We start from the raw sequence: 13,996 nt of genomic DNA, 5'->3' as shown, positions 1-13,996 counted from the left end.
CAATTTATTTCCTCCTTCCTGCTGATTAGATATAAATTAGCGAAATCTACAAAACTACCTACCTTTTCTTTTATTGTTTTCAAAAATACTACCTTCCAGAATTATTTTTAAAAATACCTTTTCATAAAAAAAATTTTTCAAAAATACTGTTTGCAACTTTTGCAACCTCATTTGCAACTACAGGCGGCGCCAGCCGTGTTGCAACCTGATTTCAAGTTCTAGTTTTCAAATGTCATTTTCGACCTCATTTTCGGAATCGATATATATATATATATATATATATATAGGGTGAGGTTCAAATCAGAACCTATACTAGAATTAGAACTTAGGACCGTAGACATCCGTCAGATTTATTTAAAATCTATGGCTATGATCTAAACGGCATTTATATTAAATCATTTAATATCTTCCCTCATTAAAGCACACATTATGTTTTACATTATATTAGGTAATAAATTATATGTCATATCTCACTATTTCAGGAAATATATCACACATAATATAATTATAGTATACCATTGCAGTATATCTAAGTAATAGATAAAATAATCAACTCAATTCATAAATATACTATAGTATACCATTGCAGTATATTTAAGTTACAGATAAAATAATAAATTCACTAATTATTTCATTTTGGCTTATATCATATTTCTGAATTAAATATATTATTTTATCTATTACTTACATATACTGCAATGGTATATACTATAGTTATGTTATTTTTGTATTAGTTCGACAATATTGTAAGAGTATAATTTATGATATACTGCAATAGTATTTTTTTTTTAATGAATATATATCATAAAAAATATATATTTCTTATATATTTTTAAATATATAGAAAATGATATCTTGAATATATTGGTATATTGTAATTTATATGTTCCTCAAGAATAGTATGATATAATTAAAAACACATAGGAAATAATCTATTTACGAAATAGAGTATACTGCAGCAATATATAATAATTAAAATTAAAACTAAAACTAGTTATGGTAAGTCAGTCATTTTATTTAAAGTGATTAGTTAATTGTCATAAATATGTACATATTTAATGCATATAGTACTTCATAATTAAATTTAATTTCAATCTCAGCCATATAATATACTTAGATCTAATGGTCCTTAGCGAGTTCTAAGTTCTAACAATAATTTGGTTCTATCTCGAACCTGACCCTATATATATATATATATATATATATATATATCGATTCCGAAAATGAGGTCGAAAATGACATTTGAAAACTGGAACTTGAAATCAGGATTTGTAATTGCATATATGGTTGCATATGGTTGTATTCAGTTGCATATGGTTGCATTCAGTTGATTCTATTGTAATCTAATGGCCCCGCCAGGGGCACACCATACATCTGTTGTTACTTACAGTTTTCAGTTGCAACTGCGGTTGCAAAAGTTGCAACTGCAGTTGCAACCTCATTTGCAACTTTTGCAACCTCATTTGCAACTATATATAGTTTTCAGTTGCATTTAGTTGCAACTGAGGTTGCAAATGAAGTTGCAACTGCAGTTGCAACGTTGCAAAAGTTGCAACTGCAGTTGCAACTTCATTTGCAACCTCTTTTGCAACTTTTGCAACCTCATTTGCAACTTACAGTTTTCAGTTGAACTAGTTGCAATTGCAGTTGCAACAGTTGCAACTTTCCATTTTTATTTGCAACTTTTGCAACCTCATTTGCAACTTTTACGGCTGCGCCGCCCAAGGTTGCAAATGAGGTTGCAAAAGTTGCAAATCGTATTTTTGAAAAAAAAATTTTATGAAAAGGTATTTTTAAAAACAATGAAAAAGATGGTAGTATTTTTAAAAAACTAATTTTACAGATGGGTATTTTTAAAAAGATCCCTATAAATTACTAGTTAAGAAATCGCGCCTTGCGCGGCCTATAAAAATTATATTAATGATTCAATATTAATATTTGTAGAATAAAATAACTTTGTGACTGTCTATAAAAACTACATTCACGTTTCAAAATTAATATTTGTAGGATAAAATAAATTTTCTATTATGAAACTTTTGATTTATAAAAATAAATCGGCGGTAATTCGTGATTTATGAGTAATTTTTTGAAAAATATTAATATTTTCCTATGTTTTTAAGTTAGTTTACCGACTTATTTATCATTTTAGAATTTAGATAGATATCTATATATTAGACGACAAATATTTTTTAATATAATATTGAAAATGATTTTTTAAATCCAGGCAAAGAGATTCTAAATTATAGAATAAATTCTGTTGGGTGGAATTAGTTGTTGATATGCTAAAAGGTGATTAATCACCATTCCGTAACTCAACACTCGACAAACTGATAAAATATCCGATTAATCTACGATCAATTCAACTAATCTCTGATTAATCTTTTATTCCATGACTTCATCGATTAAGTCTGATTTTCGCTTTTACAAAACTAGTTAAGAAGCCGCGCGTTGCGGCGACCTATAAAAATTATATTAATGATTCAATATTAATATTTGTATAATAAAGTAACTTTGTGACTGTCTATAAAAACTACATTCATGTTTCAAAATTAATATTTGTAGGATAAAATAAATTTTCTATTATGAAAGACTTGATTTAATACCAATACTAATATATAAAATTGCAAAATTGGACTATAATTAATGGTGAAAAAATGAAAATAAATTTATACACGTAATTAACAATTTAAAGCACGACGAATCTTAATTTTATTTGTGTTTTTTTTAAAGTAATCATGTTCTTACATTGTCACCTTCCGCCAATTTTTTTGGATTGATTGTGCACAAAAACATCTGACTTAAATCCGTGATGTTGTAGTATTGAGAGAGAGAGAGGAGGAGGTTGTGTTTAGATGATCCAAAACCTTACGATCTATAGGGGTACTTATAGGTGCATAGAGACTTGTGTTACTCTTTCTCATAATTAAATAATCTGAAACAAAATCAGATTAAAACATTCAAGCTACTATATTTCATAAATAATCTAAAACAAAATCAGATTCCGAAACTTGCTTCTAATATACCGAAACTAAAAAGGTAGTTCTAATGTATGATATTTTTCATGCAGAAATTTCAGAAAATTAGAAAAATAGAACGAAGCGATGTGAGAGGCGCCACCTACACGCCCCTCGCTTCTCCACCATATTTTCCTGTATACAAAGTAAATCATATAAAAATTAGCAACAACAAACATGTCCGATGAACAAAACAAATATTATAAAAGAATTATTAACAAACATGCATCACTAATAGTTAATTTATTTATATCATCCATCAATATCATGTCAAGACTATATTCTTTTCTTGTGTTTGAATTCGCCGACTCCCACATAGCGATCTATAACTACCTTCGCTTCCAACAACCTTTATTTTTCTAATACTATATAAACAGCCTTCACTTATCGTTGCAGAAGAACGACACCACCAAGTTAGAAATCAAGCAAGAGAACTATCACCAGAGAGAGGCAGGGTTGTGGTATTGAGAGAGAGGAGGTTGTGTTTAGATGATCCAAAACCCTACTATCTATAACGGGTATTTATAGGTGCAGAGAGACTTGTGTGCTACTCTTTCCCATAATTAAATAATCTAAAACAAAATCAGATTAAAACTTTTAACTTACGATATTTCATAAATAACTTGAAACAAATTCAGATTCTTGTGTGCTACTCTTTCCCATAATTAAATAATCTGAAACAAAATCAGATTAAAACTTTCAACTTACTATATTTCATAAATAATATAAAACAAAATCAGATTTTGAAACTTGCTTCTAATATACCCGAAACTAAAAAAAGTAGTTCTAATTTTTGATATTTTTCATCCAAAAATTCCAGAAAATTAGAAAAATAGAATGGAGCGATGTGAGAGGCGCCACCTACACGCCCCTCGCTTCTCCTTTATATAAGTATATTGATTATCATATTAAACTGATATATTCTATTTATAACAATCTAAATATTAATAACATACGATTTTTAAATTATAGTCAACCAATATAGCAAATACCATTAAAGCACAATGTCTTATAAATTCAGCAAATTTTACATAATGTCTTACAAGTCCAATTTAACCCACGATTATAGTCAACGCCGTTGAAGATGCTCTAAACACCGAGAACACTCTGCTGGTTTGGCCATAATAGTTTGCTTAATTGGACCTCTGCTGGTTTGGCCATAATAGTTTGCTTAATTGGACCTTTAAAGACAGTAAAAAAAATTGCTAATTAAGACAGTAAAATTTGTTGAACCACAGTGTGCTCTACGATGGTATTGTCTATGTTGGCTGGACCTGCAGAGGTTCGACAAATTTAATCATCCACAAAAGGTTGGTTAAAATTACGGGTCGGTGTGTTTGGAGTGCGGTTTTTTGAACAGAGCCAAGGGGTCTTTATGGTTGGAGATGCTCTAACATTCTGTTGCGCAGAACCTTAAATTTTAAATAAATTTTCAAGATTTAAATCTAAAATACTTGTTTTTTACATCGTTGTGTGTGTTAAAAAATACTTTTAAAATATAATACATAAACACGACACTTTTTGAGATGTTTAGGGTAAAATTAGAGGTTTAGGATGGTTTAGAGTTTTGACCATTTCAATCCGTTGATGCTAGTGTTTGATAGTTAGCATCGGCGGATTGAAATAGAGATTTTGGCTCAAAAGGCTAATTTTCAAAAAGTTACTTTGAGGAGTTTTTTGGGTTAGAGGTTTTGGTATGTGTCACAAAAAACTAATCAAACAGCTATTTACCAAACAATTTTACAATAAACCGCTAATCTAATCCGCTAGTCAAAACATCTGTTTCAGTCAGTTAGTCAAAACATCTGTTTCAGTCAGTTAGTCAAAACATCTAAATCAATCTGCTAACAGTTTACCGTTAACCACTAATTCTCAAATAGGGTCATAGATGTTAACATAAATATTTATTATTTTTTTACGGAGTGTCTAACCTGTGCCATGAGGGCACAGGATAAGCATAAATTGCTATCATTAAATATACTTTGACCTACATAAGTATCGGTGTATACATTATAATGATTCAAACTCTTACTATATATTTATTTTTAATTCATCTTTCAAAATTTTATATTTATAATAAAATATTATTTTATTTTGAAAGATATGTGAGAACATAAAATAATCTTTTTTATCAAATTTTAATCAAATATAAAACAACTTTTAATTAATTTTATCCCACAAAATAATAACAAGCCCCCCTGCATATACACTAATTTTCTAATTAAAATAAGCCTCCTAACTAAAATCAACCAATTTAATATTTAATATTTAATTTATAATTATTATTATTATTTTAATATTATTAAAAAATATAAATAATAAAAATATAATACAATACAAAAATAAATAAAATATCAAATTTTCTTGATAGATGTGAATGTTTGAATTTTCTGACAAGTACTTAATGCATTACTTATGATATTAGTGCACTGTGTATGAAAACTATGTACATTAAATGTTCTAAACATGTGCCCCAGGGCCCAGGTTAGACAAGCCCATTTTTTACTATTCACATAGATATTGTGTTTTTTTTTGGAATCTGTAGATATAAACAAAAAACAAAGGCATGTTTTTTTACTTGAAAACCCAAATTATTGTCATGAAAACGACACTCTATAGTCATGATATGAGTGTCACTTTGGAAAGATGATCCATTTAAAGTGTATTAGCAGTTTGGACAAACTCTGAAAATTAAATAGTCTCTTACTATGATGCATTTAAACATGACATTCAAGATATAATGACATGTCTACTTTTGTTATATACATTTTGGTGTTATCTTAATTTCAAGAAGTCATGAAATGTGGAGAAGATACTTAGATATCTTGAATATGTTTCTGTGGACAAAAAAGGCATATTGTATATAGGTAAAGGGATCATGGGAGAGTTGGAAGATATTTAACAACTTATGATTTATAATATTGCGAACCCACAACTAAAATGTATTACCGGATCCAACATTCCCCAAAGTCAGTCCAAATGTGTTACTCCCTCCGTCTCTAAATACTTTTCCTGTTTGTACTTTTCACGTTTGCCAACACGCACTTTTGATCGTTAATATCTTTCATTTCGTAGTAGCATTAAATATAAAAACTTCATCGTATTAAGGTACTTGTGAATACGAATCTAACAAGATCACTCATGACTATATTTACTTTTATAGATTAGATGTAAATTAGTAATTTGTCTCATGTTATGAACAGTACCGACATCACAAACAAGAAAAGAAAAAAGAAACGGAGGGAGTAGTAATTAGGTGTACATTAGTTATTTGTTTAGCCTTATAAATGTTACATATCGTGAATATAATTAAATTTTTGCAAACACTCTTTATATCATTGACGTTCTCGTTGAGCCCACAATCCAAATTATGAAACCCATGGAGTGACTTGCACTTTCGTCTGGGAGAGATCTGATACCATTTATAACATCCAAATTTAACAACTAAATGCATATCGGATTTAATAAACCACCATAGACAGTACAAAAATGCTATGCTAGTAATCTAGTCTAAATTAGTTGTTTTCTTGACCAAATAAAGATCACAAATATTTTATATGTAATCGACGGAGGTTATAAATCCTAAAAACTACGTGAATCAGGTTCGTCAATCAGGTTTGTATATCAATATTGAAAGTATCAAATATGAAATGTAAAACAAAGATGCTTATTGAAAAATTGTCTTGATGCACTAAACAATATTAATCTTACTTCAAATAGCTCATTCGGGATTGCTTTTATATATAGTTTTGTTCTAGAATTAAAAATAAATGTTCTTGAAAAGTACATAGGATCGAGGTAATATTTTTCATTTGTAGATACAGTTAAAACTCGATTAAGTAATATCTGATAAAGTAATAACCTCGCTTAAGTAATAAATTTTGTCGGTCCCAACTTGGGCCAATGTTGAAAAGTAATATTTTCGCTAAAAGCATAAGATAATAAAAATTTAAAAATTCATTAAAGGCCCAGGTAATATGTAAGATAATAATTCATGAATTATGTATATACATAATGTATATGAATTACAAAATTCAGTTCTTTTCAAAATATGAATATATAGTAGTTGTTTCTTCTTTCCACCAAGGCCAAAATTAACCTCATCCTTGACTTTATGCAAGTATAAATAACTCCCGGTATGTTTTGCACATGTTGTAAAAAATAATTGTTTAAAGTGTTGACTGCTTGAAGTGCTTTCTTTGATGACACGCTTGAGATGACATTGCTATCGTCTCGTGCAGGCATGAATTTAGTTTTCACATATGATTAAATATTATCAAAGTAATTTTTAAATTAAATACATTGCATGTAACTGATTCTTGTTTTTAAAATAATGAATTATAATTTGTAAACATATAAAAATTCGGTAAAATAATAAAATATTACTTTATCTTTACTTTATCGATAAAGTAATAAAATATTATTATATCGATAAAATAATAAATTCGGTAAAGTAATATTTTTTTTTGGTCCGAGGGGTATTACTTTAAAGAGGTTTAACTGTATATACGAGCAAGCTGAGAATAGTATAACATGAGTGTTCTAGAGATGATGTTCTAAAACATCCCGATCTGTTCCTATAAACAAGTGGTCTAAACTGTTAATAAAAAATATATTATTTTATAAATATGATAATACAAATATTAGTAATTAAATAATATAAAATAACCATTTATACTTAACTCTAAATAAATAAAATAATAAAATCATATATGTCTATTTTTACATCATATTTGTAACTCGACTAAACTTGTATCTTATGTAATAAATATTTAACTAGTATCATGTAATACCGAATGATCGGGAAATGAAATTTTTTGCTCAACTTGACAATTATACGAAAGAAATAATAAATAAATATTAAAAAAATACTTTTTAATTTCCCTTCATATTGAATAATATATTTTGAATTTAACTAATTTTATTTATAATCATAACTCCATTTTTATTTATTTCCCTCTCTTTTATAAGCTTTATAGTCATATAAAAAATATGAAAAGATATGTCTAATTTTATTGTTCAATAAATAAATTAATCCGTCGGATAGTTAATTCTCATTTTTTACCGGAAATAAAATGATGAAAATGAAATAAACCTAAACTAATTCCTTAAAAATCTAAAACGCAAGTAAATGGATAAAGAATATATCGAAAATCAGAGAATAGACCAAGGTGCACTCGAAAATAGAAGGAAAATAGGGTTAATAAAAAACGCATCATCTTTTTCTCTCATGAGCCATTCAACAGAAAACATACAATACAAAACTTCCTCTGTACTACACTACCATATATATAATCATCCCGTCTAAAATTTGTGTTTTTTGTCGCAATAAAATTCTTGGATATACTTTGTTTCTCTCTACAAAAACAGCAGCAATATATACAAAGTCCCTCTACACCCCAACTACATACACACTGTATCTATCTAATTCATAACTCCCTCCCCCCCAAGTATTGGCTATAAATTAAAAAGATTGAAACTTTTCGTATTTGCTCAATCGCATTTGACACACCCACAAAAGGGTTGAGAATTAGGGTTGTTATTCACCTTAATTTGCTGTGGTTTTGTATTCCTGTTGTGGGTTTCTCAGGTTCTTAATTCCGTCTCTGTATTTTCTTGATTTCTGATGTGCTTAATGAAAATTTGCATGTGGGCATGAGTAATTTGTGATGTTTTGATGATTTTAGATTCTGGGGTTGATATATTGGGTTGTTTTGTGTAATGGGTCTGAATTATTAAGTTGATTTGTGTTGGTTTACATGGGTTTGTATTGAATTGAAGTCAGTGTGGAGCTAGAGTGTTCTAGCCTTTGGGGCGCTATTTTGATTGTTTGAAGTTGTCCCCAATTGACTTTTACAGTTTATGTAGTGTAAAAAGTGGAGGTTCTAGTTATGTGTACTGGCAGTTTGGTTTTGTTCCGTTTGAAACTGGATTTTGAGAGGATAAATATTGGGAATTTAGTTGTCGGATATTAATTATATGTGTAGTTCTGTATTGTCCGGGTTTAGCGGAAGGAAAGAAGAAGCTACATTTGGATTGATACTGCCTAGACACAGAGTTTTGTCCAATTTTGGTGATGATTTGCATTAATCAAGTGAATACAACTTGGACTTTTCGCCTTCTATTAGTATGATCGTATTTGGCCCTAATTATGGAAAAAAATGAGCCCACATTTGTCCCTGAGTGGTTAAAGAGCAGCGGAAGTGTAACCTCTGCTGTTAGTACAAATCATCACCAAATTGCGTCATCATCATTACTATCAGGTAAATTTACAAGGCTTTATTTTTACTGATTAACATCCTCAATGTTGTTGAACTTGTCTTATTCGGTTGGGTAATTTATTTTCGCAGATGATCGTGCTACATTAAAGTCAACAAGAAATAAGTCATCAATAGATGATATTAGTGCTCATAATTCAGGAAGTTCGCCCGTTTCTGATCGAACAACATCATCCTACTTCCGACGAAGTTCTACTAGTAATGGTTCTCAGTTGAGGTCTTATGGCAGTTTTGGTAGGACTAACCGTGACAAGGGCTGGGATAAAGATACAAATGAATATCATGATAGCGACAAGTTGAGGATTGGCGATCATAGGCATAGGAATTTTTCTGATCCATTAGGGAGCAATTTCTCGAATAGGTTTGAGAAGGATGGTTTAAAACGAACACAGTCTTCTATATCTGGGAAGTATAATGAGCCATGGTCGAGAAAGGTATCTGCTGACATGAACAGTTTCGACAAAAGCAACTATAACAATGGAAGTTCCCTGCTTGCTGGGAGTAGTGCTATTAGTACTGTGCGGAAAGCTGCATTTGATAGGGATTTTCCATCTCTCGGGGCAGATGAAAGACAAACAGATTATGAGTTAAGAAGAGTCCCATCCCCTGGACTGAGTACTAATATGCAAAACTTGCCAATTGGATATTCTGCAGTGACTGGCGAGATTGGGTGGACATCAGCCCTAGCGGAGGTACAAGTAAAAGTTGGAGCCAATGGCATTAATAAATCATCTGTTGCCCAAGCAGCTCTTCCAAGTTCAGCTTCTGTGGCATCTAGCATGACAAGTGGCCTCAATATGGCTGAAACTTTAGCACAGGGTCCCCCTCATGTCCACGCTACTCAGGTAATGCAATTGGTTAATACTTCTTGTGTTTACGTTTGCTGATCTTTGATTATCTAATCTATTGTTATTTTGTTTGATGGTAGTTTTCTGTTGGAACTCAGAGGCTTGAAGAGATTGCTATCAAACAGTCTAAGCAACTAATTCCTGTGACACCTTCCATGCCTAAAGCTTTGGTGAGACTTTTGTCCTTTTAGTTGGCCACTTTTGTTCCTTGAGCTTGCGATATTGAAAATTGATGTTGTCTACTATTTTTTTTATATTTCTGCTATCCTGTTCCCATGGTTCTCTTTCGCGACCCCTGCAACTCAGCCAGTCGATATTGATTTTCATTGGAATTTTTAGTTGCAGGGTTTGAACAGACGCAGTTCTGTTGAGCTTTTTGGTATGTGCTAATGATAGAGACATTCGTTTAATAAATCTCTTATTGTGTGTCTGTGTGTGTCTGTGTGTGTGTCTTAATTGAATTTCTGGACTTGAGACATGTAAAAGCTGAGTACTTTATATATATAATTAACTGAATGTAATACAATTCTGTTGAAATATTTTTAGGTACTTGAAGAGAATAGTCTAGGTGTAGTTTTCCGGTATACTTCTGATGTTTGATGTGATGAAAGGCAATTTTCTAAGTTTAATAAGTGGATTGAAAATTCTGATAAAATTGAGATGATGAACCCTTGTTCTTTTTCTTTTACCTTTGCCTTGGGTTTTGCCTTAGTGTACTTTTCTGACTTTAGAGTTGGTGTCAATGTAATATTTGACTCTGTGAAGTTTGTTTGTTAGTTGACATGATGTACTATGTATTAAATACACGAAGAATGGTTTTCAGTTAGCATGATCTGATAATGATGATGCCGAATGAGTGATTACATTATTAATTTGTATTTATTTTACATTAGTAGTTAGGAATAGATTTTGTTGTTATATATGATTAAAGTTTATCATACAATACATGTATATAGAGGAGAGACTATGGTAGAGGATAAGTAAAGGATTTGTTTCCGTAATTTTGACTTGGATTTTGCTTATTTTAGATGCGAAGTTTGCCATGTTATATTGTACAATGTACATTTACAAACATCACTGGCTAATTCCATTTTCTGACCACAGTGTACATTCATGCCTTCTGTTACTCCTCTACAACATATGCTTTTGCTAGTTATCTCATTAAAACACATTCACAGCACATCTCTTTCTGAACCGATTTACTAAACATCTGGTTGGGGATGATTTGTTCAGACAAGTACCCAAGAAATGAAAGATTATTACTCTGAGTCTTTAATTATAGCGCAGATAGTTGATCTTGTTACTTGAAATAGCCCTAGTTGGTACACCCACCAATTATTAGTTGTGCATCATTAAACAATATGTAATGTGAGAATCAGCGTTTAGTTTGACTTTTTTCCCACATTGGTGCAGCAAGAAGGCGATCAGAATACAAATATATCCTGGGATCCTAAGTATCCACTGTCATCTTTACAGATCCTCCTAGTAATTAGCAAACCCATCCTCCTAGTAATTAGCAAACCTAGTATCGCATCAGATTAGTAGATTAGATCTGCATTACACGTTTTCAAATGTCCTGGCATTTTATTAATTACAAATGTGCTATTATGTTACAATGTATTTGTACTTGTCTTATAGCTTAAAAGAAGAGTGGAGAAGGCTTTACATGGAGAAATGAATTACAATGCAGTTATAATGAATGTAAAAATGAGAAAGCTATGCATGAATTTGTGTGTGGCTGTTAATTTTAGCTCTTAATAGAATAGTGCAACTTTCTTATTAGTGGGAAAGTTTGGGGGATTAGAGGATTCTTCTTGGCAACAACTAGGAAATACATTTAAATTCATTGTGATGGCAGTGAAGAGATTTTATTTATTCATACAGCCTGCTTTAAAACTTAGAATGATATGGTATTTGTAATATTGCTTTGTCCCTATAATTAATTGAGTTACTGGGGATGTAAGGGAAGCACTTCCAAAGTTTATCTTTATTGTCTTGACATTTGTGAGACACCTTCCTAAACAGGGTTAGCTATTTTTGATTTTGTTTCAGGTGTTGAATTCTTCAGAGAAGTCAAAAACCAAGGCAGCCCAGCAGCAGCATCAGACCTCATCTACTCACCATTTTAATCACTCTCCACGTGGGACACCCATGAAATCTGATATGTCAAAGACGTCGAGCTTGGGAAAGCTTCAGGTCCTTAAACCAGCACGAGAAAGGAATGATATTTCTTACCAAACGAAGGATACCTTGAGCCCTACTAATGCCAGTAAAGTACCAAATAACCCACTGACTGCCGCTTCCTCAGTTGGCGTACCTCCTTCCTTGAGGAGTCCAATTAAGAACCCAATCGTTGCAAGTGGTGTGGTCCCCACAGTGTTGGAGAAGAAACCTTCAGCTCAACTTCGTAGCCGGAATGATTTCTTTAATCTTGTAAGGAAGAAGTCCTTGACAAATCATTCTTCACCTGTTGTTGATTCCGTCTCTACTGTGTCACAATCTATTCTGGAGCAGCCTAGTGAACATAAGGCTGGTGCTCCGCCTCCAGGGGAAGATTCTCTATTGGCAAATCAGTCTGATACGGTCCAGTACAAAATGAATGGCTTGATCAGCAACAGAGACGCCTGTGATGGAACCCCAAAATCTCCTGACAATGGAGAGAATGGAGAGACTCGTTCAAGCTCGGATGTGATACTTTGTTCAGAGGAGGAAGAGGCTGCATTTTTACGTTCACTTGGGTGGGATGAAAATGCGGGAGAGGATGAAGGTCTTACGGAGGAAGAAATCAGGGAATTCTACAGGGATGCAAGTAAGGTGAGAGCTTCTCTATACAGGGGTCTGAGTATAAAGTTCATTTGATAATATATGAGATATATATATGTTGTAATGTGGAACAAGTTTTATGTATATTTTCCAACTGTTTTCTGTTGCAGTATATCAAGCCTCGGCCATCATCAAAGACTTCTCTGTGAACAATTATAAAGTTTTTGTAGCTCGCCAGTTCGCAGATTCGCAAATGAGAGTTTTAACCTACTAAATGTCGCTGGGTTTAACCTTTTCAGTCTTAAAGATGGTGATTCTTCTTCTTCTACCTGTCGCCCCTGGTGTTAAATATTTAGATGAAAAACTGAAGAGAGCAGAAGGGAGTTTACAGATGATTCTTGTTCAGGGATCAGAAAGTCTTGTGATATAATGTGCCTTCTTGACTTCTAGAACATTCTTGAGATTTAGAAAGATCGAGATACAAAAGTAGGAATAGGTCTCTATGGAACTGCCAAAGGAAATTGCTTTATTGTGCAAAATTTGGATTTTGGATAGATTTCAGTTCATGGGTTTTTGGGGGGGAGGGGTTCAGTTCCATAGTTATATATAGATTATGATTTTCATTTAGTTTCACAGTTGAAAGAAGCATTTTCTTTATATTTCTAGCTCTTTTGTTTGGTTCATAGTGCTTTTTTCTATTCCCTGGCAGTTTTTTCGGCTGCATTTTTTTTGCCAGGCATGGAGTTGGTAGTAATAATTACTCCGTCTTATCTTTGTTATCATGAAGTCATATCTAGGTGGATAAGCTTTCACTATATGGTGTTTCTCCTTGAAATTATGATCTTCGGCGATGTCTAGAAGACTATCCATGTCTTTACATATGCTTGTACACTATGATCTTGGTAAAAGGTAATTTTCAGGCTGGACAAACTACAAGACTCATGCCTCCATGAAGATCAAAATTCAAAGCCCTTGGAATCTTGTAAATTGGGTTTTGTCGTCTAAAATAATTGCTAGTATCAGTATACAACTTGTTACTTTGCTAATTAAATTGTGAGAGTACTAATCATTTACAGAAGTTATATTCATTAGA

At 31.8% G+C, this 13,996-nt stretch overlaps 1 protein-coding gene across 1 annotated transcript; it reads left to right on the top strand.

Moving 5' to 3' along the window:
• Positions 1-8,244: 8,244 nt before the first annotated feature.
• LOC108227982 (uncharacterized) lies at positions 8,245-13,536 on the top strand. The gene is made up of 5 exons (XM_017403414.2): positions 8,245-9,277; positions 9,365-10,137; positions 10,221-10,310; positions 12,193-12,954; positions 13,074-13,536. The coding sequence occupies exons 1-5, from the start codon at positions 9,166-9,168 to the stop codon at positions 13,110-13,112; spliced, it is 1,776 nt and encodes a 591-aa protein (XP_017258903.1). The 5' UTR covers positions 8,245-9,165; the 3' UTR covers positions 13,113-13,536.
• Positions 13,537-13,996: the final 460 nt, after the last annotated feature.

Source organism: Daucus carota, chromosome 1, assembly GCF_001625215.2.
Source record: "Daucus carota subsp. sativus chromosome 1, DH1 v3.0, whole genome shotgun sequence".
Taxonomy (NCBI): Eukaryota; Viridiplantae; Streptophyta; class Magnoliopsida; order Apiales; family Apiaceae; genus Daucus; species Daucus carota.
Note: the sequence above shows the minus strand (reverse complement) of the source record. Positions and strands in the feature narration are given on the sequence as shown.